This window comes from Manis javanica, chromosome 13, assembly GCF_040802235.1.
Source record: "Manis javanica isolate MJ-LG chromosome 13, MJ_LKY, whole genome shotgun sequence".
Lineage (NCBI taxonomy): Eukaryota > Metazoa > Chordata > Mammalia > Pholidota > Manidae > Manis > Manis javanica.
Window position 1 is genome coordinate 36700859 of NC_133168.1, and position 27673 is coordinate 36728531.

General features: G+C 35.8%; 1 protein-coding gene across 1 annotated transcript; it reads left to right on the forward strand.

The window, feature by feature from the left end:
* The first annotated feature begins 224 nt into the window (after positions 1 to 224).
* On the forward strand, positions 225 to 27108 carry LOC108394647 (amine sulfotransferase-like). Its single transcript, XM_017656314.2, has 7 exons — positions 225 to 376; positions 5695 to 5847; positions 17526 to 17734; positions 21459 to 21585; positions 22474 to 22568; positions 24337 to 24523; positions 26274 to 27108. Exons 2-7 carry the CDS (start codon positions 5706 to 5708, stop codon positions 26393 to 26395), a joined length of 882 nt encoding a protein of 293 aa, XP_017511803.1. The 5' UTR covers positions 225 to 376; positions 5695 to 5705; the 3' UTR covers positions 26396 to 27108.
* Positions 27109 to 27673: the final 565 nt, after the last annotated feature.

Here is a 27673-nt window from a genome sequence, read left to right on the forward strand (position 1 = left end):
CGATAGATGCAAGAGGGTTATAAATGTCACAGCAAGTAAAAATATCCTTCTTTTCTGGAGTTATTCCTAAACAGGTACTTTGAACCCTGTCCAGCAGCCCTAAGAAGCTTTGATTTAGTTGAATCATTTACCATCCAATATTTGTGATAAATGGACCAGGCATTTCAACCATGTGCTGGAAAATGGATAAGTCTGCATGTGTTTAATCCCATTCTTGAGTGAATTATTGATTCTGGGAACATTTCTAATTGGTCAATCATTAAATTTTTGTGGAATATTAGTCTTTGTCTTTATCTTTTTTCTTTTGTGGTCACACAGCTGTTCTTTTTAAACGCATTTATATCAGAAGGTAACATCATTTAAGCTACCTCCTCAGGTGAGTAGTTTCATTCTTGTATAGGAGCCGAAAACTTTTCCTTTCTTTCCTTTTACAGTCTTTGGCCACTTCTGTAATTAGGTTTATAGAAGTAATATAAACAAGAGAAAAATAACCTTAAATACCTATAAAGAGGAGCATCTCAAAGGCACAAATCCTTAAAGACGTTCAGGCAATATACTGAGGCTGATACAACGCCTGAGCTAAGTAAGGGGCCTTGGGCTCTGGAGCTTCAATAGGGAGGATGATCATTCACCTGAGATGAAAAGATGAAATGTTTGGAGAACATGTTTCTCCTGCTATGCAGATAAGTCTTTTGGATATGAAAAGTACCTGTGGCAATAGCTCTTTTCCTGATACAGGTCACCTGTCAAACTTATTTTGTACAATAAGCAAGAGGAAAAAGCTTCTCCTGAGTCTGGTGGGTCGTAATTGCCTTCAGATCAAAATAATTCACATCCTGCAGTGATATCCTCTGTTTCTGCTCAGTCCCATGTAGGCAACTTCCCCAAGAGTTTCTTGGTCCCAAATTTGAGTGTTACACTGCTCCATTTCATGGAGCTAGTCTCTTAGTCCTAGCAATAGATCAGTTCAGTTAAACTCATTAAAAGAGGCAATGATGTACATCAGCTCCCAAAATTAGGCTTATACTGTGTAGGTCATTGTATATTTAATGAGGCATTTCTATGAAAGCTAAAGAAAAGCAATGGATAATAAGAGGAGCAGTCTTTAATCACAGTTTCTCAGGTGAAGGTAGTGGGTTGAGAAGACTTTTTACACATCTGGCTTGAAACATCTTCAGATGTGGTGATGGCAGGCAGTGGTAATATGACAAATGTTCTTGATTTGTAGAGTGAATGTCTCTGTAGATGTTTCTGAGAGGCTGTGTAGCAACAGGCATGGCCCACAGATGAGTTGCTGTGGTAATTTCTCTGATGTTTAAACTAAGATGTCCAACTTAACATGCATGTCTTCTTGAAAAGAGAAGTTTTAGTTTCCAATGATTCCAAGTCAGAAGTTGGGAGAAAACTGGAAGTGTTAATTTGGAGTTACAGCCAAATAGTTGAGGAAACTAGAAGAATTACAAATGCAGTTCAATTAACAGGTCAAAAACAAAGCTTCAAAGACAATGGGCTGGACTTAAAAATGATGTCCACAAGGCTGTGGTATAGATTTTTCCTGAAATGTAAGTTTTCTCCTTGCAATTACCCCCATTTCTAACAGATAATCAAAGTAAGAACAATTTATTTGCAACGTACATGTAGTCTCCACCTTGGCATAACTATTGACATGAGTACAGTACAGTAGGAATAGGTTGATTCTACAGTCTCCTTGACTATATGTCAAAAGAAGTTGGAATATGTCAAAAGAAGTGGGATTTTGACCCTAAAAAATGTTTTGTGTTTCTAGGACCTAAGCCCAAGGTTTGCATCAGACTTAGCCTGCAATACTTCAAAATTTGAGTTAATTCCTCTTTTCTTGAGGTCCCCCACATATCCTGAACTTCCTGGGTCTGCCAGGAAGTGACCTTTCTTACTCACCAGATAAAGCTGCTGGGAGCCCTATAACAAAGTAGTAGGCCAATTTTTATGAGAGGTTGTATTGGGTTCATAAAGTCACCCTTAGTTCCATATAGATGTCTGGTCATGTGTGCGTCTATGTGTATTCTCTCTCAAATATGACATTCAAGCCAAAGCCTTGGTTATATCACCTGTATTTCCAATTGTGTCCTGTTAGAAGGGGAACAGAATCTTACTGAACTTATGTGAATGAATACATTACTAAAAAAATGCAATGGTCACTAAGAGTTTATAAATTCTAGGGGGAACAGGTAGGGTGATGGAGTAAATGTTTCATCCTGTACCAAATGATACCCATTACCAAATTGCTGATTCCTTAATAGAAAAGTGAAAAGGTTTCCTTAAATAGGGAAAAGGTTTCCTTAAATAGGGAAAAACATGCAATGTTTCAAATCAAAAGCCATAGAAACTTTAATCATCCTCATTCTATGCAGTCCCATGCAATTGCTTCTCATTGATCTTTTGTTAGCAGTTTTCTGAAGCCATTAGCTTCTCTTTTAGAGTTCTTTAAATTCTTATCCAGTTCAGTTTCATGATCAGAAAGGTATAGAAACCCATGGTTGTTAGAATCCTTTTCAGTAATCTCATTGAAGAGAAGTCTTTTTTGAAAGAATCACAGTAAAATAATAACTTTGTTCCTGTGTTTTCCTGTCTGTTGGCCTATTCTTGGGAAGCTCATTGCTGTAGACCTTTGCACCTTCCTACTCTGTCCCATATGATTATCCATAAACTGATCTCTTTTTTAAAAAAGGGAAAAAAATCAAAAGACTTAAATATGGCCCTATTTAAACACCTGATGAGAGGTCAGTATAATGCACATGAAGAAGTTTGATATTTTTGTACTAATACAATCTATTATAGGTTTAGTGCCACTTTTTTAAAAAGACTTCCCAAGTAATTTAATGTATCAAATAAGCCTACTTATTTTCTCACTTGTTTTTTGATAAGAAGAGAGAACAAATCTTTTGGTATTACCAGGGATGCTATGAAAATCCTGAAATTGCTAGAAGGTCAACAAGACTTCATTTGGAATTTAGTTTTTGGGAATTTTGTCAAAAATATCAAAAGGTTTTAAAACACTTGGTAAACTAGGATCATAGATCACTTTGATACAATACTTTGGTCATTATGTAACCAAACTGACAATAACATATTTAAAAAGCCAATAAATAGGATACACAGTTGTGAGTAAAATTTGCTCTTTTAATTTTAAGCCTCAGTTTTCTAAGGTAATCAATGACATGGTAAAGACAACAGGAAGCACAGGAAATTATTTTGCTAAGACATTAAATCTTTTCTTTGTAGGTAGGTTGTTAAAAGATAAGGAAAAATGTTTCACAATCTATGAGGAGCAGTAAGTTCTACCTCCCCCAAGTCCTGGGGAGGGGCTCATTCCTTGGAAGGAAAACCACCTCAGACCAGTTGCCCACTGGGGGATAGCTGGTGTTTCCCCATCCATAGGGGCAGCTCGCTGCAGTATCCTTCCCGCGAGGGCAGATTTTTACATATTTCAAAGTGAGGCAAATCTTAATGACTCTGCCAAAATGTAGTTGGTAGTCAGAGAGGGTGCCCAACCCCAAGCAAGTTCACACTGGATTCGGATTCGCTGAGACTGAAAAATGACAATAGATCATTGGAAGCATAAAAGGGCTTATACCCATTTTTATTCTCATTTTATTCTCACGGAGGTAGGTTTAGTGGTAGAATCACATCTTCCTCTGGCTGTCTGCATCCACCTCAGGCTCGGTATTCTCTCCAGGCTCTGCTCTTGAGCCCAGCCTCAGCTCTGCTCTGCTCTTAACACCAGGCAGAGCTCTTTTTATAGGAACACAGGGAATAATGGCTTATTACCAATGGGTATATAAACCTGTGCAGTAAGGTAAGTATTACATCATTGCATGAACACAGTGGGTGAGTATTTTAGAATAAAGTGAGGATCCTGGCCATGGAACTTACATTTTCCTTATTCTCACATAACTTTTTATCTCACTGTCAGAAGCCAGTGTGTATTTTCTATATTTGTAGAAGTAGTTGTCTTTATTCCTCCATCTAAACTGGCAAACTATGCATATTTATTTTTAAATGCATTCTAAACATGTCCTCCCTACTGTTACTAACAATGGATAATTGATTACCTGTTTGTTGATCAGATTTATATGTGGAAGTCACATAATTTCTGTTAGGGATTGTAGAAATTTGTGCCATAACACATCGTTTGTTTGCATTACTTTTAAAAGCATCATGATGATTCATGCTCTTCATATGATGTTTCTTTTTCTAACAACTGAAATAATTCCATGTCTGCTGATGCTCAAATGTCCCTTGGGTCATTAAAGTCCTCATTTTAACCTTTGAAGCTTTAGTGTTACTCTCATAGCTCTGAAATTTTGTTCACTTTAGTAATAGGTGAAGATGTTACAGGTTCATCTTTATTATTTTCATCTCAAGACATAGAATCAGCTACTCCTCAAGGAGCACTGCTTCTTTATAATGGAAGTTAGTATTTGAGACCAAATCAGGGTCCCAAGTTATCCGTTAGGCTGTTTTCTTGAACCTTCAGGAACAGCTCCAAGAGACTCTGATAACTCTGTTGATGTAAGAAATCTTCTCTGTCTTTCTTCCTCCTCCTTCCAGTCCTGGCTTTGAATTTTTGTTATTGGTTCAATAAATTTATACCTTTCTTAAATCTCAGTTTTGAAGAGAGGCTATCAAATGTAGGTTTACTAGTTACAGAGTGACTATTGAAATATATTAAAAATTACAGTTTTCCTTTTTTTTTAGAAGGTCACCATGGTCCAAGAGTCCTGGAATTGCTGTCAAATGGTGCAATTCTTCTGCCTTTCTTTGTCAGCTATTCCTTGGATAATGTATTTGGGACAAAGAAAAAAAAAGAGAAACAAGAATCTTCTAGAAGAATCCCCAAATCAACTAACCTCAGAATTTTCTGTATAGAAGAGATTTTTTTCATGAAACCCATGACAGATGATAACAAAAGGCAAATATACACATAAATGATGACTCACAAGGTGTGGTACATATTCTACGTGTGACCAGTGTTTGAAGATTTTCCTTCACACTTTTATTTTGTGTCATAGTTGAAATTATCACTATGGACAATTCATTTGCTTATTTGAAATTTCTCAAGATTTCTTGTGAGCACTTATGTCTGAAGCTTAACAAATAAAATCAAATTTAAATAAAAGTTTACTAAAGATATCATAAACAAATAACTCCTACCCAAAAAGTTTATGATGAAATGGTTCTAAAAATCTGGTTAACCCTAAAGTATTGTAGTTCCATTACAGGAATAAAAAGGCTCAGGTCATGAACTATCAGGCTTGAGAAATATTTTTATTCTTTCCTTAAGGAATTAACTTCCTTCTGAAGCCTAAGTCATATTTGTGTATTTTTTTTACTGTGTTGGTAGGATACATAAGAATTCTGATTTAAGCATTATTTTGAAACTATCACAATAATATCTTTTAAGTGTTTCCCTGTAGCTACATGAAAGGAGGACACAAATGTAGAATCAAGACCCATCCCATGACCAGCAGACACTGGAGCAAAGCCCACACACCCAGATTCTAAGCTAGTAGTTTCAGAGTCAACAGGTTATCAGAGTATCTGGAGAAAACAGAAAATCAATTTCTATTCTCAATTATAGACAAGAAACAGGGATATGGATGGGAAGATCTAAAATTGTACTAGACTCTTTCAAAGAATTTATGTCTTTTGCAGGCAATTGAATTATGGAAGACAAAGAAAACTTTTTATTCAAATGTAAAGGATATAATTTTATAAATAGTGAAATTGATATTGACTTTTTAGAAAATTTGGATGATTTTGAAATCAGAGATGATGATGTCTTCATAATCACATACCCCAAATCTGGTAAGTTCTCCATTCTGATGGCTAATCTAATAATTGAATGGCTTTTCTGTGAAATGAGAACATAGTTTCTCAGTCTTATTTTGTATAGTCATGTACTCTAAATTGATTGGGTATTGAAAGATAAGACAATTTCATGTCCATGAAATATGGTGTTTACAATGTACCTAAATTTATTTCTGATTTTGGCAAATGAAATGAGCAAAATGAAGAAGCTGTTGTCTTGAAGAAAATGTATCAAAAACATGGTGATGAAGTAGCTTGGAAAGGAGGCAGGAATATTTCCCTTAGGCAGGGAGTTGGGACAGAAGATTTAAACTATATTTAATGATGTGTGAAGGAAATTTAACTTATACTAATTATAAATAATATGGAATACAGCTCACAAAAATTCAACAGTTCATTATTTGTGGGACATCGCAAAAGCAGTTCTAAGTGGGAGATACACAGCTATTTAGCCTACCTTTAGAAATAAGAACAATCCCAAATAAACAGTCTAAACTCATAATTAAAGAAAATAGAAGAAGAACAAATAAAACCCAAAGTTAATAGAAGGAGGGACATCATAAAGATCAGACCAGAAATAAATAATTCAGGAAAGAATAAAATAGAAAAATTCATGAAACCAAGAGCTGTTTTTTTTGAGAAAATAAACAAAATAGATAAATCCTTAGCCAGACTCATCAAAAAAAAAAGAAAGTGACACATAAACAAAATCATTAATGAAGAGGGAATAGTCACAACAGATACACAAAGAAATCCAAAGAATTATCAGAGAATATTATGACAAATTGTATGCCAATAATTGGACATCTGATTAGAAATGGGTAATTCCTTACAAAAGTACAACCATACAAGACCGACTCAGAAAGATACAAAATCTTAATAAATTACCAACAATAAAACAAAACCAGTAATCAAAAACTCCAAATGAACAAAAGTACAGTATCAGATAGCTTCACAGTCGAATTCTACCAAGCATCTAAACAAGAGCTATTACCCATCCTTCTTAAAGTATTCCAAGAAGTAGAAGAAGCAATACTCTCAAACTCTTTCTATGTGGTCAGCATCTCTCTAATATGACAGCCATACAAAAACACTAAAAAAAAAGACAAATTTAGACCAATATCCTTGATGAAAATAGATGTAAACATCCTCAACAAAATATTAGCAAACCAAAATAAAAAATACATCAAATGGATAATCCATTATGACCAAGTTTTATTTATTCCAGGGGTGCAAGGATTGTATAATATTCATAAATCAACGTCACACACTACATTAACAAAAAGAAGGCTAAAAACCACATGATCCTTTCAATAGATGTTGAAAAAAGCATTTGACGTAATTCAACATTCATTCAAGATAAATTTTCTCTATTATTGGGAACAATACAAGGATGTCCACTCTCGCCACACTTATTCAACATAATACTGGAGCTCCAAATCATGGCAATCAGACAACACAAGGAGATAAAACGCACCCAAATTGGTAAGGAACAACTTAGATTGTCTCTATTTGCAGAGACCTGATATTACACATAGAAAAACCTAGACTCCATCAAAAAACTGTTAGAACTCACAACTGGATTCAGCTGTGTTGCACGATACAAAATCAAAACATAGAAATCTGTTTCATTCCTGTATGCTAACAATAAATTAGCAGAAAGAAAAATCAGGAAAATGATTCCATTTACTATTGCATCAAAAAGAATGAAATAATTAGGAATAAACCTAACCATGGGGGTGAAAGACATACACTCTTAAAACTAGAAAACACTCATGAGAGAAATTAAAAAAGAAACAAATAAATGGATATCTATCCTGTGTTCACAGTTAGGAAGATTTAATAGTATCAAAATGGCCCCCTTGTGCAAAGCAATTTACAGATTCATGGTAATCCCTATTAAAATACTAACAGCACTTTTCAAGAAACTAAAACAAATAGTTCTAAAATACATACAGTATCATAAAAGACCTTGAATAGCCAAACTGAGAAACCAGGAACAAATCTGAGAGGATTACACTCCCTGACTTCAAGCTATAATATAAAGCTACAGCAATCAGAACAGTATGTTCCTGGCACAACAAAAGAACCGTAGTACAGTAAAGAGAGCCCATATATAGTTCCACATATATATGGCCAATTAGTATATGATAAAGGAAACATGAATATACAATGGCGAGAAGACAATCTCTTCAGTAATGTGTTGTAAGAACTGAACAGCTATCTTCAACAGAATGAACCTGGATTACTGTCTAACTCCATATAAAAGAGTAAACTTGAAATGGATCAAAGATCTGAATGTAAGACATGAAACCATAAAACTCTTAAAAGAAAATCTAGGCACAAATCTCTGAACATACATATAAGAAATATTTTCATGGATGCATCTCCTTGGGCAATGTAAAGAAAATAAAAAATGAACATGTTTGACTACGTCAAAGTAAAAAGTTTCTGTACAGCAAAGGACACCATCCTCAGAACAATTCATAAACAATTTATCCAATAAGGGGTTAACATCCAAAATATATAAAGAGCTCATTTGCCTCAACACCAATGAAACAAATAACCTGATTTGAAATGGGCAGAGGACTTGAATAGACACCAAAGAAGAAATTCAGAATGCTAAAAGACACATGAAAAAATGCTTCACAATGCTAATCATCAGGAAAATTCAAAGGATAACCTCACTGAGATATCACCTCAGACCAGTTAGAATGGCCACTATTCAAAAGAAAAAAAAATATGTGTTGGTGTGGATGTAGAGACATGGAAACCCTCCTCGCTGCTGGTAGCTGTGGAAATTGGTACAAGTGCTGTGGAAAGCATTATGGAGGTACCTCAGAAAATGAAAATAGAAAAATTATTTGATCCAGTAATTACACTTCTAGGATTTCACCTGAAGAAAACAAAATCCCTGAACTGAAAAGATATATGTACCATTCTTTATTGCCACATTATTTACAATAGTCATAATATGGAAGCAATCAAAGTGTTCATCAGTAGATGAATGACTAAAGATGTGGTACATATACAGAATGGAATATTTTTCAGGCAGAAAATAAAAGGAATTCTGCCATTTGCAACAACATGGATGAATCTAGAGGGCATAACGCTCAGTGAAATAAGCCAGGTATAAAATGACAAATATCATATGATTTCACCTAATTTGGGAATATAAAAATAAATCAAAACAAAATGAACAAAACAGCAGTAGACTCATAGAAACTGAGAAGTGACTGGTGGTTACCATGGTGGAGTGGTTGGGGTGGGTGGATGGGGAGGCTGAGAGGGTTAAGGGGTATGAAAATTCTCAGTCATAATATATAAGTTTGTCATGGGGGTAGTAGTACAGCATGGAGAGTATAGTCAGTGATTCTGTAGCATCTTTCAATGTTGACAGAAAGTTAACAGCACTTAGAAGGGTTGAGGATTTAACAATACCAGTAACTGTTGAAGCACTCTGTTATATATTTGAAAAAATTGTAAGATTGTATATCAGCAATACTTCAATTGGAAAACATTTTTAAAACTGAAAAGACAACCCACAGAATGGGAGAAAATATTTGGTGATCATATATCTGATAAGAAACTCTAATGAGATATCCCTTCACACTCACTAGAATGGTGATAACCAAAAATACAGTAACAATTGTTCACAAGAATGTGGAGAAATTAGAATTCTCAAATATTGCTGATGGGATTGTAAATGTACAGCTACTCTGTAAGCTGGTTTGTCAGATCCTCAAATGTTAATACATAGAGATACCATATTACCCAGAAATTCTACTTCTACATATCCCAAAGAAAGAACACACTATGCCTACACCAAAACTCATACATGAATATTAATATCAGCATTATTAATAAGAGCAAAAAGTAGATACAAGCCAAGTGCCCATTAACTGAAGAACAAAATGGTATAGCTGTAAAATAGAATATTATGTGGTCATGAAAAGGAATGAAGTACTGATAAATGTTACAACATGGATGAACCTTGAACATATTACATTAAATTAAAGAAGCCAAACACAAAAGGCCATGTATTGTATGATTCCATTTAAGAAAAGTCCAGATAGGTGAATTTATAGAGGTAGCTTGGGGCTGAGTTTTAGAAGAGGAATGGTAATTGACTGCCAATGGCTATGGAAATATTTGCAAATCAATTAGTAGGTGGCAAATTAGATCATGGTGATGACTGTACAAACTTGTGAATATATTTTTTTAAAACCCATGGATTATAAGAATAATATGGGTGAATTGTAACTGAAGTGAATGAGGTTGTTTTAAAAAAGAAAATAATACATCCCAAAGATTTTAAATGTGTCTCTGGGACATAGAATGGCTAGTGCTATTAAAGCAAAGTCCTAAGTAGTGATTTGCATAGGGAAGAACTTAATGGGCTTTTTCCCACTTTACTCCCATGGTTGTGCCTCAGGGCATGGCTCATTAATCCACTAACCATCCTCCTTCTACCTGCCTTTTCCCTCTGATGGCACAATATGACTGATTTCTGATTTTTTTTTTCACTTTCTGTACTGAGTTTTTCTCTCAGGTAGGCCAGCTTTATTTCTTGGACTGTTTTCAGAGGACACATTCTTATTGCCCCTTCTATTCTCATTCATTCAGTTGATTGCATAGCTCACAACACTAAGCCCATTTGCAATGCAAGATTTTCTGATGTCGTCGAATGGGCTGATCAAATGGTGACCCTTTCCTGTCCAAATACACTGTATATAAATGATAGAAAACAGTCAGCATTCAGAAGATCAGAAATGTTTTGAATAATGCTTGAACACAAGTTAAAATATAAATTCTTAATAAGAAAGTTTCCTGCTCTTCAAAAGTCTGTTAAAACTTCCAAAAAAGGAAGGTTATAGTAGTAAATTTGGGGTGTTCACAGAAAGATAAAAAAGTATCTGAGTATTTTTAAAGTATTTTTGTTACGTCACCTGGCTCTGAGAAATCCCGCAGTGTGCACTGTCGATGTAAAGGAGACCTAACATTCCTGTTTGCTCCCTGGACGTCCTTCAATTCCAAATCAGCACTTTATGGGTCAGCAGCAGAGACCCTTATTTTTATGACCACCTTTCAATTCGTTGTTGTTGCTTGTCTTTTGGATGTTGGCCATCCTAACTGGTTTGAGGCAATATCTCATTGTGGTTTTAATTTGCATTTCCCTGATGATTAGCGATGTAGAGCATCTTTTCATGTGCCTGTTGGCCATCTGAATTTCTTCTTTGGAGAAGTGTCTGTCCAGAACTTCTGCCCATTTTTATATTGGGTTATTTGCTTCTTGGTGTTGAGGCATGTGTTTTCTATATATATTTTGAATGTTAATCCCTTATCAGATACGTCATTATGAATATATTGTCCCATACTGTAGTATTTTTATTCTATTTTTTTTTGCACTACTGATGTTCTACTTTTTGTTCTACTGATGGTGCCCTTTGCTGTACAAATGCTTTTTAGTTTGATGTAGTCCCATTTGTTCATTTTGCTTTTTGAAACTTTGCCCAAGAGATATTTTCAGGAATAAGTTGCTCATATTTACATTCAAGAGATTTTTGCCTATGTTTTCTTCTATGAGTTTTATAGTTTCATGACCACGTTCATGTCTGTTATCCATTTTCAGTTTACTTTTGTATATGGAGTTAGACAGCAATCCAGTTTCATTCTCTTACATGTAGCCGTCCTATTTTTTCAAGACCAGTTTTTGAAGATTTGTCAATTCCCCATTGCATATCCATGCCTATTTTATTGTTTATTAATTGGCCATATATGTGTGGGTTTTTAACTGGACTCTCTATTCCAATGATCATTGTGTCTGTTCTTATGCCACTACCAAATTATCTTGATTACTGTGGCTTTGTAGTAGAGCTTGAAGTTGGGGAGCATTATACCCCCAGTTTTATTCTTCCTTCTCAGGATTGCTCTGGCTATTTGGGGTCTTTTGTGGTTTCACATGGATTTTAGAACTGTTCTAGTTCATTGAAGAATGCTGTTGGTATTTTGATAGGAATTGCATTGAATCTGAAGATTGCTTTAGTCAGGATGGCCATTTTCACAATATTAATTCTTCCTATCCATGAACATAAGATGTATTTCATTTATTGGTATCTTCTTTAATTTCTCTCATGAGTGTCTTGTAGTTTTTAGGGTATAGGTCTTTCACCTCCTTGGTTAGGTTTATTCTCAGGTATCTTATTCTTTTAGATGCAATTGTAAATAGAATTGTTTTCCTGATTTCTCTTTCTGCTAGTTCATCATTAGTATATAGGAATGCAACAGATTTCTGTATATTAATTTTGTATCCTGTAATTTTGCTAAATTCAGTTATTAGTTCTAGTGGTTTCAGGGTGGATTCTTTAGGAATTTTTATGTACAATACCATGTCATCTGCAAATAGTGAGTTAGCTTCTTCCTTACAAATCAGGATGACTTTTATTTCTTTGTGATGTCTGATTGCTGTGGCCAGGACTTCCAGTACTATGTTGAATAAAAGTGGGGATAGAAAGCATTCTTGTCTTGTTTATGACCTCAGAGGAAATGCTTTAAGCTTTTCGCTGTCAATTATGATGTTGACTGTAGGGATGTCATATATGACCTTTATTATGTTGAGGTATTTGTTCGTTATACCCATTTTGTTAAGAGTTTTTATCATGAATGTATGTTGGACTTTGTCAAATGCTTTTCAGCATCTATGGAGATGATCATGTGATTTTTGTTCTTTTGTTAATATGGTGTATGATGTTGATAGATTTTCGAATATTGTACCATCCTTGCATCCCTGGAATAAATCCTACTTGATCATGATGGATAATCTTTTATATGTATTTTTGAATTTGGTTTGCTTATATTTATTGAGGACTTTTACATCTATGCTCATCAGGAATATTGGTCTATATTTTTTTATTTTGTGGTATCTTTGCCTGGTTTTGTTATAGGATTGATGCTGACTTCATAGAATGAGTTTGGAAGTATCCCCTCCTCCTCTACTTTTTGGAAAACTTTAAGGAATATGGGTATTAGGTATTCTCTAAGTGTTTGATAAAATTAAGTGATGAGCCATCTGGTCTGGGGTTTTTGTCTTTAGGTGGTTTTTTTTTACTACCAATTCAATTTCTTTGCTGGTAATTGGTCTCTTTAGATTTTCTGTTTCTTCCTGGGTCAGTCTTGGAAAGTTGTATTTTTCTAGGAAGTTCTCCATTTCTTCTAGATTATCCAATTTGTTAATGTGCAATTTTTCATCATATTCTTTAATAAATCTTTGTATCTCTGTGTCATCCATAGTGATTTTTTCCTTCTCATTTCTGAATCTGTTTATGTGTGTAAACTCTCTTTTTATGTTTAGCTAGGGGTTTATCTATTTTATTTATTTTCTCAGAGAACCAGCTCCTGGCTTCATTAATTCTTCCTATTGTTTATTCTTCTCAATTTTAATTACTTCTCTGATCTCAATTATGTCCCTCCTTATACTGACTTTGGGCCTCATTTGTTCTTCTTTTTCTAGTTTCATTAATTATGAGTTTAGACTGTTCATCTAGGTTTGTTATTCTTTCTTAAGATAAGCCTCTATTGCTGTATACATTCCTCTTAGAAATGCCTTTGCCATGTCCCATAGAAGTTGGGGTGTTGAACTGATGTTTTCATTTGTCTTCATATATTGTTTGATCTCTGTTTTCAGTTGGTCATTGACCAATTGATTATTTAGGAGCATGTTTTCTTTTGTTTGTTTGTTTTTTATTTTAGTATCATTAATCCACAATTACATGAGGAACATTATGTTTACTAGAGTCCTCCCTTTACCAAGTCCCCCCCACATACCCCATTAGTCACTGTCCAGCAGCATAGTAAGATGCTGCAAAATCACTACGTCTTCTCTGTGTTACACAGCCCTCCCCGTGCTCCCCACAAACATTATACATGCTAATCATAAGGCCCCTTTCTTCTTTCCTGTCCTTATCCCTCCCTTCCCACACATTCTACCCAGTCCCTTTCCCTTTGGGAACTGTTAGTCTATTCTTGGATTCTGTGATTCTGCGGCTGTTTTGTTCCTTCAGTTTTTCCTTTGTTCTTATATTCCACATATGAGTGGAATCATTTGATACTTGTCTTTCTCCACCTGGCTTATTTCACTGAGCATAATACCCTCTAGCTCCATCCATATTGTTGCAAGTGGTAGGATTTGTTTTCTTCTTATGGCTGAATAATATTTCATTGTGTATACATACCACATGTTCTTTATCCATTCATCTACTGATGGACACTTAGGTTGCTTCCATTTCTTGGCTATTGTAAATACTGCTATGATAAACATAAGGGTGCATCTGTCTTTTTCAAACTGGGCTGCTGCATTCTTAGGGTAAATTCCTAGAAGTGGGATTCCTCAGTCAAATGGTATTTCTATTTTGAGCTTTTTGAGAAACCTCCATACTGCTTTCCACAATGCTTGAACTAATTACATTCCCACCAGCAGTGTAGAAGGGTTCCCCTTTCTCCACAACCTCGCCAACATTTGTTGTTGTTTGTCTTTTGGATGGTGGCGATCCTTACTGGTGTGAGTTGATATCTCATTGTGGTTTTAATTTGCATTTCTCTGATGACTAGCGATGTGGAGCATCTTTTCATATGTCTGTTGGCCATCTGAATTTCTTCTTTGGAGAACTATCTGTTCAGCTTTTAGGAGCATGTTTTTAAGCCTACATGTGTTTGTGGGCTTTTCTGTTTTCTTTGCACTTTTTATTTGTAGTTTCATACCTTTGTGGTCTGCAATGTTGGTTCATACAAGTTCAATCTTTTTGAATTTTTGAGGCCTGTTTTTGTGACCTAGTATGTGATCTATTCTGGAAAATGTTACATATGCACTTGAGAAGAATGTTTTGGTGGAGTGTTCTGTAGATGTGTGTTAAGTCCATCTGTTATAGTATGTTGTTCAGTGCCTCTGTCTCCTTATTTATTTTCTGTCTGGTCTGTCCTTTGTAGTGAGTGTTGTGTTGAAGTCTCCTAAAATGAATGAATTGCTTTCTATTTCCCCCTTTAATTCTGTTAGCATTTGTTTCACATATTTGGGTGCTCCTATGTTGGGGGCAAAGATATTTATCAGGGTTATATCCTCTTGTTGGATTCACCCTTTTATTATTATATAATATTCTTCTTTGTCTCTTATTATTTTCTTTGTTTTGAAGTATATTTTATTTAATAGAAGTATTGCAATCCTGCTTTTTCCTCCCTTTTATTTGCATGAAATATCTTTTTTCCACCCCTTCACTTTTAGTCTGTGTATGTCTTTGGGCTTGAAGTGAGTCTCCTGTAGGCAGCATATAGATGGGTCTTGCTTTTTTATCCATTCTATTACTCTGTGTGTTTTGATTGGTGCATTCAGTCCATTTACATTTAGAGTGATTAGCATTAGGTATGTACTTATTGCTATTTCAGGCTTTAGATTCATGGTTACCAAAGGTTCAACGGCACCATCTTTACTATCTAACCATTCAATGAATTGTTGAATTCAGTTTGCTCATTTCTTACTGTGTATTTTTGCACCAATGTTCATTAGAAATAGTGGTCTGTAATTTTCTTTTCTTGTAGTGTCCTTGTGTCTGATTTTATTATCAAGTAATGCTGGCTTTGTAAAATGAGTTTGACAGTGTTCTCTCATCTTCTAATATTTGGATGAGTTTTAAAGGGGCTAGTATTAATACCCAAAGAATTTTTTGAAAACATTTGAAATATTTTAACAGAGAAATATTGGTTTTACTGATTTTACTCAAATATAAAAGGCACATTGCCACCTCAGACTCTTTGCACTGAATGGTTCTTCCTATAATGGACTCCCCAGTTATCTGCATAAATTACATTTTTTTCCCACCTATGGGTACTTGTTAAGTTATTACATTCTCAATGAAGTCATTCTGGATGGTCATATTTAAAGAACCAGCCTCACAAAAAAAAAACAGCATTCTCTTGCTGCTTTATTTTCTCTCTACAATACATTTATCACCTTGTAATATACCACATATTTGCATATTTATGTTTCTTATACTTTACAAAGTCCCACTACAGAATCCCATATAGTACTTGCACAAGAACAAATAGGTCACCGGGGCAGGAAATTTAATCATGGCTCAACTATTAATGAAGAAAGGTTGAGTCCTTAGTGTTGGGAGAGCTGCCTCACTACATGGAGGAAATGCAACTGAATATCTATCATCCCACCCAAGAGTGAATTCTGATTGTATTTTAGACATTAATATAAAGGGTAAGCTATAAAGCTATTTCTGTTATAAAAATCATTGTGACTTTATGTGGGGAAGAGCTTCTGAGCCAAATGTCCAATGCAGAAATTACAAGCAAGACATCTAAAAAGGCAGTGTCTGAGATGAAATGTGATGGCAATCTGGCACGAACTGAGGAAAATGTAATATAATTTATCACCTCAGACATGAAAAGGGCAAAAAGAGAAAAAAGTGTAAAGAGATGGACAGGCTGGGAAAGTGAGAGCAGTAGGAGCAGCAGAAGAGGGAGAAGAAGTGCAGCCTGTGTTGCCTGGGGGACACTTTGCTGCAGTGCTCATATTCTTGAATTTCTGGAGACCTGAGGCCTCATAGGTCATGAGTGGTATCCTGTCTGTCATAAATCCTGAATAAATAATGTCACATCCTGAAGTTGTGATACCTCCACAGGAGCAGTATCTATTAACTGGGAAATTAAGATTTATGTAAGAAAACCTATCAGAGATCCATACATAGAATTTTAATCAAGTTTTGCTCCAGCTGTGCTAATATATGTAGGCACAAGTGGTCATAGTCTTCCCGGGTGACATCGGAAGCATTTGGGAAGGAAGGCTAGCATAAAATTGATGAGGGGCCCATATATTTACTCATTTTAGAACTCAGATTATTATCCAGACAGGGGCACAGGATGTTTCAGTGAGGTAAGTCTGCCTGAAAACACAAGCTGGGAAATACCAGAAGCATGACCTTATTAGTGGGTGTGTTTTAAAACTAACTAGTCCCATATATGTAGCTTGTGAAGAAATGTAAGGAAATGAACACAGGTAATTAAACCCACATATTTGGTCACTAATGTCCACTTTAATTGGAATTAACTCAGAGAATCACCATAAAAATTTCCAGATTCCACAGAAATCCAGGGTCCAACTTCAGGTAGCATCTTTCTCTTTCTTTGTGGTTGTCATAGATTTTCCTTTAGGTATTTGTAGTAGACAAATTTCCTTAAGTAGCGATCATGGGCAAAGTGAGAAAACAGGAGGAAGGTGAGAAAGATTAAAAGTTCCTTCTTTGGAGGGTTTTTCTTATCTGTGCTTAATTAGCTAGTGATCAGGGAGTGGAAATGAGGAAAAAAATATAGGGGTAGGCCTAGAGGTAATGTAAAGATACCATATGAAGAAAAGAAAGAAAAGACAATGCATCAAATAATGCATTTGTGTCAAATGCCCTGGGAGTTTTGAATGGGCCACCTCCTTAAAAGGTAAACAAAAGCAATCTTTATTGTCTTTTACCCTTACTTCACTTTACATATGTAAAATAATCCATGCAGATATTATCATTATCCCTAGTTGAATAACATAACATACACAACTTAAAAACTGATGCTATAGTTTTGGACATTTTGAGAACTTCCCGAAGTTAAAAACAAAATTATTTCTTTTACAGGAACCATGTGGGTTCAGCAGTTACTGAGCCTGGTTTATTTTGAAGAGCATCGCAAAAGAACTGCAAATGTGGACACAATTGATCTAGTCCCCTTTCTTGAATACTATCTTCCACCAAGTGACTTTGACAAAAGACCATCTCCTCGTCTGTTCTGTAGCCACATTCCATACTACTTGGTGCCCAGAGGGCTGAAGAAGAAAAAAGCCAAAGTAGGAAAGAGACGATGCCTGCTCAAAGATTGTTCTTTTCACTATTTCATTTTCCATTACACTGATACTACATGCATCCAATTGTTATCTAATTTGCTATTTTGCACACTATAATTTTCATTAGCATTTGCATTCTTATTTGTAATATTTAATTTTATTTTCACCTTATCCTTTTCTCATTATATAATACAGATCATTTAAAAGTAAAGCATACATATACATTCATAGATTTTACTTTAAAGATTATATTATACATATATATAATATATATGTAATATATGTCTCTAATTTTAAATTAGCTCTATCACTAAGTATATACATAAAATACTAGGAATGTCTTTCCTCTTTCCCTTTAGGGTCTTCCCTGCTTCCTTGGATATTCCCAACTTATTTCCCATTCTCCCTCAAATCTCAACTTCCATGAAAATCAAAGGATCTTTAGAACAAGTCAGGCTTCTCTAAAAAATCAAAGGATCTTTAGAACAAGTCAGGCTTCTCTAAAGAGTAATTCTCTCTCCCTCTTGTCCATCCTTCCTGGATCAATCATTACCATGGATTAAAAATTTCAGCTCTTGACTCATTACCTTACTTTCCACTTTGGCTCACATCACTCATGGGATAATTTTAAGGTTCATGTTAATGGTGTTCAGGCAGGCCCAGACCAGGAGAGGCCAGAAAGACACCAGGGCCCGAACTCCAAGGAGGACATCACTTTCAGGGTGCAGCAAATGCCTCCTTTAAGTCTGCCCTCCAGGCTCTGCCCTGGCCTCCTTCTATTCCCAACCCTACCAACCTCAGTGTGAAATTTCCAACACCAGTCATCTTTCCTCCACCAACCTCAGCTCCCCTTCTAGCCCTCTTTTAAACCACCATTAACTCATAGCACTCATTGCTTTCTGATTTAATATGTATAAATATTAGCTTATTGTCTATTTTTTTGAACTGAGTGAAAACCATGAGAGAGGTAGAGGTTTTCTCAGGGCTGTGTTCACAATGCTGAGAACATTGGACCTCAGGTAGTGAATTTGGATGAAGAATTCATCAATGATTGCACTAATTATGTCATGATTTCAAACACCTTGTTCAGAATGCTGCCTCCTAGTCTGCCTAGTCTTTTCTGATGTTCCCATCTCAGTTCCTGTAAGTGTCATTCGGGATCCATCTCCTACAGTCCCCTGGAGCAAAGAGTTCCAGTTCTCACTGTATTTTTGCACTATACTCACTTCCTTCTAAAGCCACTTGCTCCATTTATCTCTGTATTCATCAGCTGACAAACCCTAATTCTTAAAACACAATTGGAATGCATTCCTACTTTGCTCAGAGACCTGAATGACTAGGGTAAAACATAAATACTTCAAAGTTATACCTGGCCTTTAATCTATTGCCAAAGGTCTCAAATTCTACTACTTGAAGTATTTCACTTTTTTGGTTTACAAAATGAATATATGATACTTTCTTTCCTCTTTAGAAACCACAACAACATTTTGCCCTGTGCCTCCACCGGCCCCAGTGAGTGACCTCCAATTCAGAATGTTACCCCCACTGGTGTCCTCTCACCACCTTCCCTTCTTAAAAGAAAAGCTGCAGTGTGTAGATGGTGCCCACAACTATTAGAGATTATCCTCTCCATTTGTGGTCAGAGTCTGTTTTTGTTGATCCCAGTGTGCCTCAAATAGGGTGGTTTTGTCTCTATTGGATATTTGGAACTGTCTGGAGGCATTTTTGGTTAGGGTTGTGCTGGTACTGCTGGTTTGGTGTGAGATGAGGCCACAGATGCTATTAAATATGCTACATTTTACAGGGCAGACCTGCAGAGAGCACTCATTGTTCCAAAATGTCAGAAGGACCCCTCTAGTAACTTTGTTCTATCCTTAAAGATATGGCGTGAGCACTGATTTCCTTTTTTCAATTCATCATCAATTTCCTATTTCCTGATCATTCTCTTTGACACATAATCAAGTTGTCATGTCACACATTTTGAAAGAGATGGAACTCTTCTTTCTCCATATTGATTTTTAACAGTTGCTTTTCTGTTCTTTGAGCTAATCTTACTCAATTTGGTTTCTGCCTCCAACTTTCATTGATGCCTCAAAATCAATATCACATATTTATTTTATTTTACAAACCAAGGACTCAATTTTCTATCATCTTTTTTGGCCTATCCATGGCATCTGACATAGGTGATTATTTTCTCCTTCTTTACATGTTTTCTTTTCCTAAGTTAGCATGTCAGTGTATAAATGTGGGAAGCCTTTAAACTGCTTGAACACCTTGGGATAATGAGTTAACCTAACTTGTTGACTCTAATATCTGTGTTTTGTCAGAAAAATCCATCCCTGAATTACTTAGGGTTTTCTCTAATGGACAGTGAGCATCTGAGAAAATGTTCCTTCCTCCTTTTGGCTTCTCCTTCCCTGGCTAACCTCTAAGTGCTGCTCCTGGATGTATCTGACCTGGCCTTCTCCTCCTCTCCCTCTGCACTTATTACCTAGGATGCATTATCTAATACGACATCTTAAAGTAAAATGTGTATGGTAAATTCTCACTTTAATTCTAGATGATATGAACTTCTCAGTTTTCCTATACTAATAACTTGCATGCTTGTTTACCCAAAAAGGCAGTACCTTTTACTCTGTGATACCACTGTCACCTTTACATAAGCAAAGGGATGTATGACAAGAAGTAATTCCCAAACCGTAGTTAGTGACACAAAGCATCATAGCAAACCACTGAAAGTGTCTTCACATTTTACCCTCTGGAGGAGTGCTATTCATTTCTTTACAGAATATCAGTCATCATTGATGCTTGTTTGATACTTCAAAGACTTTCATGATATAATTCAAGTGCTGCAGGGCTCTCTTTTCAGGCAGTGTGAGTCACTTAGGAATGAAATTAGCACAGACATACCAAGAATCCATCAACTCATTTTCCAGAGTGAAGAGTTGTCTCCAGGCAAAGCACAGGGAGGTGGCAGGTGGATGACATCTTCTCTTTACCTAAACACAGGGGAGAAACAAAAGATACATATGTCAATTCTCAGTAGAGATGCAAGGCCTGGGGTTTAATTTACCAAGTGACCCTGAATGTTCTGTGCACAAACAGAATAAGTCCTTTAAATGAGCTGGGCAGATATTAATGATATTTTATATTCCAATAAGATTAGCTATCTTATTGTTGTTAAGTAATTATTTCTTTTGGTTGATTATCATAAACAATGTTTTAAGTGAACCCTCTATTCCTTCGATGTAAAAAAATACTTGACAAGTAACCCGTGTGAGTCAAGCAGTTATATTTTCTCTACATAATGAAGATGGTAAGCATATTCTGAAAGATAAGAAAAACACACTTTGAGTTTTATTTGTTATTGAAATGTGTTAGTAAGGTGTTCCAGTTCTCATAGAATTTTATAGTTTTTGAAGCACTTACACCTGCATTAGCTATTTATTGCAGGGGAAAAGAAAGATGTTGATCTCTCCACCTGGGAAGTTAAGAAGACTTAAATCCTGAGATGAGTCTTGAAGAGTGATTGATAGTCTAGGTCAAGCAGGGAGGGAGAGGCATTGAGGGAATGAGAAACATGAATACAAAGGCGACAGCTGAGTATGTACAACATGGTTGGGAGGTTATCAATACTAACATTAGTGGGTCCCATCCAACTGAAGTGCCTTCAGGGGAAATGATGATGGAATGAAAGCAACACAATGATTTACTCTTTTTCCTGCAGATTATTTATGTGTACAGGAACCCTAAAGATGTTATGTGCTCATTTTTTCATTTTTCAAACTTGATGAAAACATTGAAACCATCTGGCAATATGGAAGAATTCATGGAACTCTTTTTAGAAGGAAAAGGTAACTGAGCTTATAAACTAGAAGTAACTTCAGACCTGTGAGAAGTTTTCAGTTTAGTGAATTTGGCAGAGGAAAAGAGACTTTGAAATAGAGTAGAATGGGTTCAGTGGAAAATTTATTAAGCCATTGGTGAGGTTATCTTAGATACAAATACTCACTGTCATCCAAACTCAGCATATTGTCAAGATCACAAAGTTATACTACAAGTAAATATTTATCTTTGATCATGATGGGAGTGTGAACAGATCAGAAACTCAGAGGTCTCTGTTACAGCTCAGCTGAAAAGGTGGCTCAGTGTAGATCACAGTAGGTTCAGGGCTTTGGCAGAACATAGTGCATGTGGAATCTTCCAGAGGCTTCTTTGGGACAAAGTTTGGTTCTGCATTGTGTTCTGAGAAGTCAGTGTAGCTTATTGAGCAAGAGAAAGGCCTGCTGAGACAGAGATGATGGTCTGGCACAGGAGAGGTAAGCTTAGGTTCTGCACCCCTGTGCAGAGCTGAAGAGACTAATCAGGAGCCTACATGGTTCACTGAGCAGAGCAGCTCTATGTGCCTTTGGGGTCAGTGGAAGGAGTGGGTTAGAGAGGATTTGGTCTTATGACTGTTGTTGGATTTTTGTCCTTCCTATTCCAACTTTAAAATGCTTTTCTGTTTATATAAAACATGTTTGTAAGAAAAACAATTTATCCTTTAATGCCTATAATATTTTCCTGGTGGCAAAGGGGTGATTCTCCTGTTAGTCAGGTGACAGGGAACAAATGGCAATCTAGCAACAGATTTCCTTTTCCTTATTTTGTTATTAAACTTTCCTGTACCTCATAAGAAGGCTATAGTTTATTTCTCAACATGTTCAACACATTTATCTAATTTCTTCTCTATCTTCCCACAGTAATGGGAAGTCTTTGGTTTGACCATGTCAGAGGTTGGTATGAGCACAAAAATCACTTCAATATTCAGTTCATAATGTATGAGGACATGATAAAGGTGAGATGAGATTATAGTTCTATTTTAATCTAAGTTGTAACCCAGCCTGGCCTAATGAATTGATGAGTTCATAGAATCTTCAAGGACAATACTGAATTAGAGATCCAAGAGGTAGTGTTATGGAGACTTTTTCCTGTGTCATCTCCATATTCTATTTACCAGGTTGTCGTTTCCAGTACTAGACTTAAATTTCCTTTCAAAAAACAATATGTGTGTGATTGATTTCTTAGTATATGCATGCCTTCATATGCTTCATTATTTTGAATCTGAATATTGCTCTCTCAGTCTTGCTTTAAACCTTCTAGATTCTGCATTCTTCATCCTTTTAACATTTTGGATTTAGTTTATCACACTGGGATTCATTTGTTTTGAAATTTAATATTGTGTCCCTTATGTTGAGTAAGCCTGATAGGAGAATTTAAATGAAATGTGTGTCTTTCATTAGGAAGAATTCAGCTCCTAACAACAGTCGATAATAAGTATTTTGAAGCAAAAGGATAGCTCTTATTTGTTGACTGAAATTGAGAGGCATGCTGGGTATGGCAGCTAAAGGATGTCATGACTGTTCCTAGAATTTTTTATTTTCTTTTTATCATATTTGCTGTGGCATTGGTCCTCCTCACATATTTGCAAGATGGTTTTCATGACACCAATCTTATGTCCTATGAGGATACGATAGACAGCACCCCAAGTGGAAATAGAAGGAACAGGAACATAAAAGGCTTTTTCCCTTGCTCTGTTCCCAGCTTAAGCCCAGGAGGAAAGTTAATCTCAGAAGCTTCAATTTGACTTTGTCTTTGTGTTTCAATGCCGAAAGTGCATCAGTCACCTCTCTAGACTAATCTATGTAAAGGAGAGTGATACTGTCATTAGGATCTCAGCTCAAACAGGACCTGTCCTAGAACTGCTGCCAGGATACCACCAGGGGTCTTTCAGCAAGAAAGAAGAGGATGAGCTGAAATGCAGGCAAAGACTAATGGTGGCACCAGCTGAATGTTCACATCCAGCTTATGTCAAAATATCCCTCTAGGTCATGATAGAAGCCCAGTATCTCTGGTTGAGTCCATATCAGCTACCAAGAGAGATTCAAGTATCTGGCTGGGTTTGCAACCCTCCTCCCAATAGGGCTTCCTCCAGTGCCTCCAGACACTTCTGACCTTCTCATCCCTGGCCTATTCCCAGCTACCTGCAGGGAATCTGAATATCTAACTTTTCTGTGAACTGATATCTCACACATTCCGTGCAACCACAGTATTGTATATACTGACCCTTTAGTCTGGATTATGTATTTCCAACTTTGCCTCCCCAGGAAAACTCTGTTTCCATTTAAGACCTACGACATATTTTTCTTGCTCCCTGAAATTTTCTCTGAAATCTGTTGCACACTGACTCTCTCCCCATGTGTTGTTATACTCAATACAAGCTCTGATTCCATTGCTATCCCTATGGTCAGTTGTACTGTCAACCAGTGTCTGATATAAAAGTAGCTACTCTCACAAGGTTTGCCTGTTGAACAAAGATAAAATGAAATGTGAGAGCCCTAGAAATAAACCAAAATTAGGAGCAAAACTATAGATATTGACAAAGGAAAAATTAATTTACCAAGAAAGAATAATAAAGTCCCTTTTCACTGTTTAATTCCAAATGTATATTCAGCCTAAGGAACTACATATTTCATTCCATGTTGTTATTTCATTGTGGTATTTGTATAAATCTTATTTGTTATGATTTTCCTAATGTATTATTATTAGTCTGTGTTTTACTTAAGGATCTGAGAAGTTCTATATTAAAAGTCTGTAAATTTCTGGGGAGAGAATTGAGTAAGGAAGACATGGATGCTGTTGTGACTCAAGCCACGTTTGAAAACATGAAGTCTGACCCACGTGCAAATTATGAAAATGCACTAATCAAGCGACCTGAAATTAGAAGGACACATGGCCATTTCCTTCGCAAAGGTGAAGTTCAGCATGAATTTTTTTGTTTTGTGAAGTAAATTATCCTAAGTGCAGCTTTTGGACCTCTTGCCAGAGTTTACCAAAATGGAGCACTGCTTGACCCCTTCCCTCCTCCACACAGTTGACTTTTCTGTGCTTTCTGATCCATGCTCTTTATGAGACGATATTATTTGGTCCCTGAAGGGGACCTACTGAAGAGTAACCTACAATCACAGGTCTTTACATGTCCCCTACAAATCTACCAATGCCTAGCACAGAACCTGCAACAAAATGGATGTTCATTCAGTGTTAGACACTGTCCCTTCATTAACATGGCCACAGTTGTGATAATGAGTTAGTGATGGGCCTGTTAGCCCTCACTGGCTGCATTTACATCTCCACAATATTTTCTGAACATAATTCTGGTGTGAATTAAGAGTACACATTTGCTATTCTTTGCTATGAGAAGTGGCTATTATGTATGTATTATGTATCTTAAATCTGAATCTCATAACAACTTAGAGGAATATTTCATTTATCTGGCCTAATGGTGAATGATATTTTTGATTGAATTAAATCATTATACAAATGATACAGTTGATCATACTGAATTATTTTTATTATATAATCTTTCCAAATAATACCATACGATCTTTTAACTGAGGATGAGTAGACTGTGTAATACAGAATTATAGATACATAGTTTTCTTTAATTATAGAGTTCTATGCCTCTGTATTAAGTAATAATAAACACTGTTTTCTTAAAGTTTTTTACTGTATCCCTTCATCTATTAGGTACATTTTCCCCCTTCTCTTAAGAAATTGAAGCAGTGGTAACAAAGAACCTATCTGAAGAGGAGGAGTGTCCTTTCCCTTTGGCCCCAGCATAGACTGTTGTGTTCTAGATGCTAAAACCATTGTCATTTGTCATTATTGCTGTACTTGCATTTAAATTTTGTTTAAAAAAAGAAAACTTTCTGTGTATCTGTATCTTTAACAAACCTGAACAAGAGAGGTTGAACTGGTAAATAAGGGAAGTCAGACTTAGCAAAATTTCTTTGTAGAATTGGAGCATATTCCCACGTTTCACACACACTTTGCTCATTGAAGTTAGCTTCTTGAAGGTCATTTGCATTGTATGACCACAGCTGCATTAAGATTTCTTTGAGTTTCAGTTTATTTCATATTTTTATTTTCATTCCATTCCATGTATTTTAGAAGTCAGTGTTTCTTCTCTTCCTCTCCTTCTCTAAGCTTCTATTTGTCATCACAATTTTGAATGTCTGTAAGTTTAGTACCAGGCTGTGTCATACCTAAACTGAGTAAATATGGAATAATTTCAGCCCTGCCTTTCTACTCTCTATGACCTCTGCTATATTTTTACATCTCTTATAACATCCATGTCCTCATCAGTAAATATTAATTCATTTTTATTTGATATGGGATTTTTATAATACTTTAAAAAAAATACAGTAAGCAGCGCTATTGTGGAATTAAAGAGTGATTAATTTGCAGTGATTTTCTTTTTTTTCCAGGTGGCTGACATCTTAGAAAGGAGACAAATTACAGTGTAATTGTAATGAAAAGTTTGTTTACCAGCTTTCTATAAAGTGAGAGAGTGAAGACAGGGCCATGGGGAGGAGGAACCAAGAACTTAGAGGGGAGAGAAAAACAAAAGTGGGAAAATCATGTTCCCCCAGTGCTAAGGTCCCACACCAGCACCCCCAGCCCAGACACTTCACTGAAGTAGTTGGATTGTATCTCCCCCCAGGTACCATTGGAGACTGGAAAAATCACATGACTGTTGCCCAGAATGAAAGATTTGACAAGATTTTCCAAAAGGAGATGAAGAATTTACCCTTGAAGTTCATCTGGGATATAAATGAAGAATAGAATCCTAAGCTCAACCCAAATATTTTAAGAGAGCACATTCAGAAAGAAACATTTAACAATACACTGTAATCTTTAACTATTCTTGGATCACAATTGAAAACCTTAATGATTAATAAATACTAATAGAGTAATTCTACATCATTTGGCATATGCCGCCTGTTTTCCAGTTCCTGGGTTCACCCATTTCTGATGAAAAAAGTATTCTCCTTATTGTGTTAGCGTATAATTACGGATATTGTATTTTACTTTCAAGTAATTCCTCAGTTCTTGAGTAAAAGAAGAATTCAGAATGTGATCAATTTACTATGTTATAATGGAAGGTTTGACTATTATAAAACACTGCATGTCAGTTTTCATGTTAAAGAACTTAATATTTCCATACCCATGTGAGTGAAACTTTTATTTTAACTCTTTTAGGTTTTATGTTTAACTTAGGATTGACACTCCAAACATTTTAATGTAGTCATATATCATATCTTCATTTGACCTATATATGCTTATGTCGTAAAAAATTATTCTTCTAATAGATAAAAAAATGACTCAAATTGTTTATTGAATAGTCCATCATTTTCTTCCTGTTTAAAATGGACATTATCATGTTCTAAATAATTGTATGCACATAAGTCGAGTTGTGTAAAATGTCATATTTGTTCTCCTAGTATGCTTTTTCACTTTCAAAATTATGATGTATAATTTCTAAAATAAAGTTATAAAATCGCAGAAATAATTTTTTTGTTATTATTGTAAGTTTTCCTTTAAAGGTAATTTAAAACTGAGACCCTTATCAACTGAATAGTCCCATTCAGAAATATGTCACACCATTTATTTGTGTTTTCTTTTCCCAGATCATCTGGTAAAGACATGTGGTTCTTATGTGTGCCAGCTCATTTCTTGTTACGTTTAGTCCTTACCATACATGTATGTATTTATAACATTGTAGTTATTGCAAGTAGGAAATTTTATCAGTTAAATTTTCTGACTCTATCGCTGCTCATGATGTTTGCTGCTCATCCATAGTCTGGGTTTCTGGCATTAAGTCTGGCTGAGTGGGGAGCAATGCAGCTTGTCTGAGGCTGGAAGTAGTGTGGAGGCTGCCACACCACCTACCAGCTTCTGTGTACATCTCTGCTGATTGGTGCCCAATTTAGGGTGGCTGGCTGCCTCACTTGCTTCATTTCCATATGCTCATAGCTCTGCTCACCTTTCCTGAGAAACACAAATAATTTCTTTCATCACTGCTTCTTTAAACAAGAATATAAGGGGCTCTGACTCCAGCGT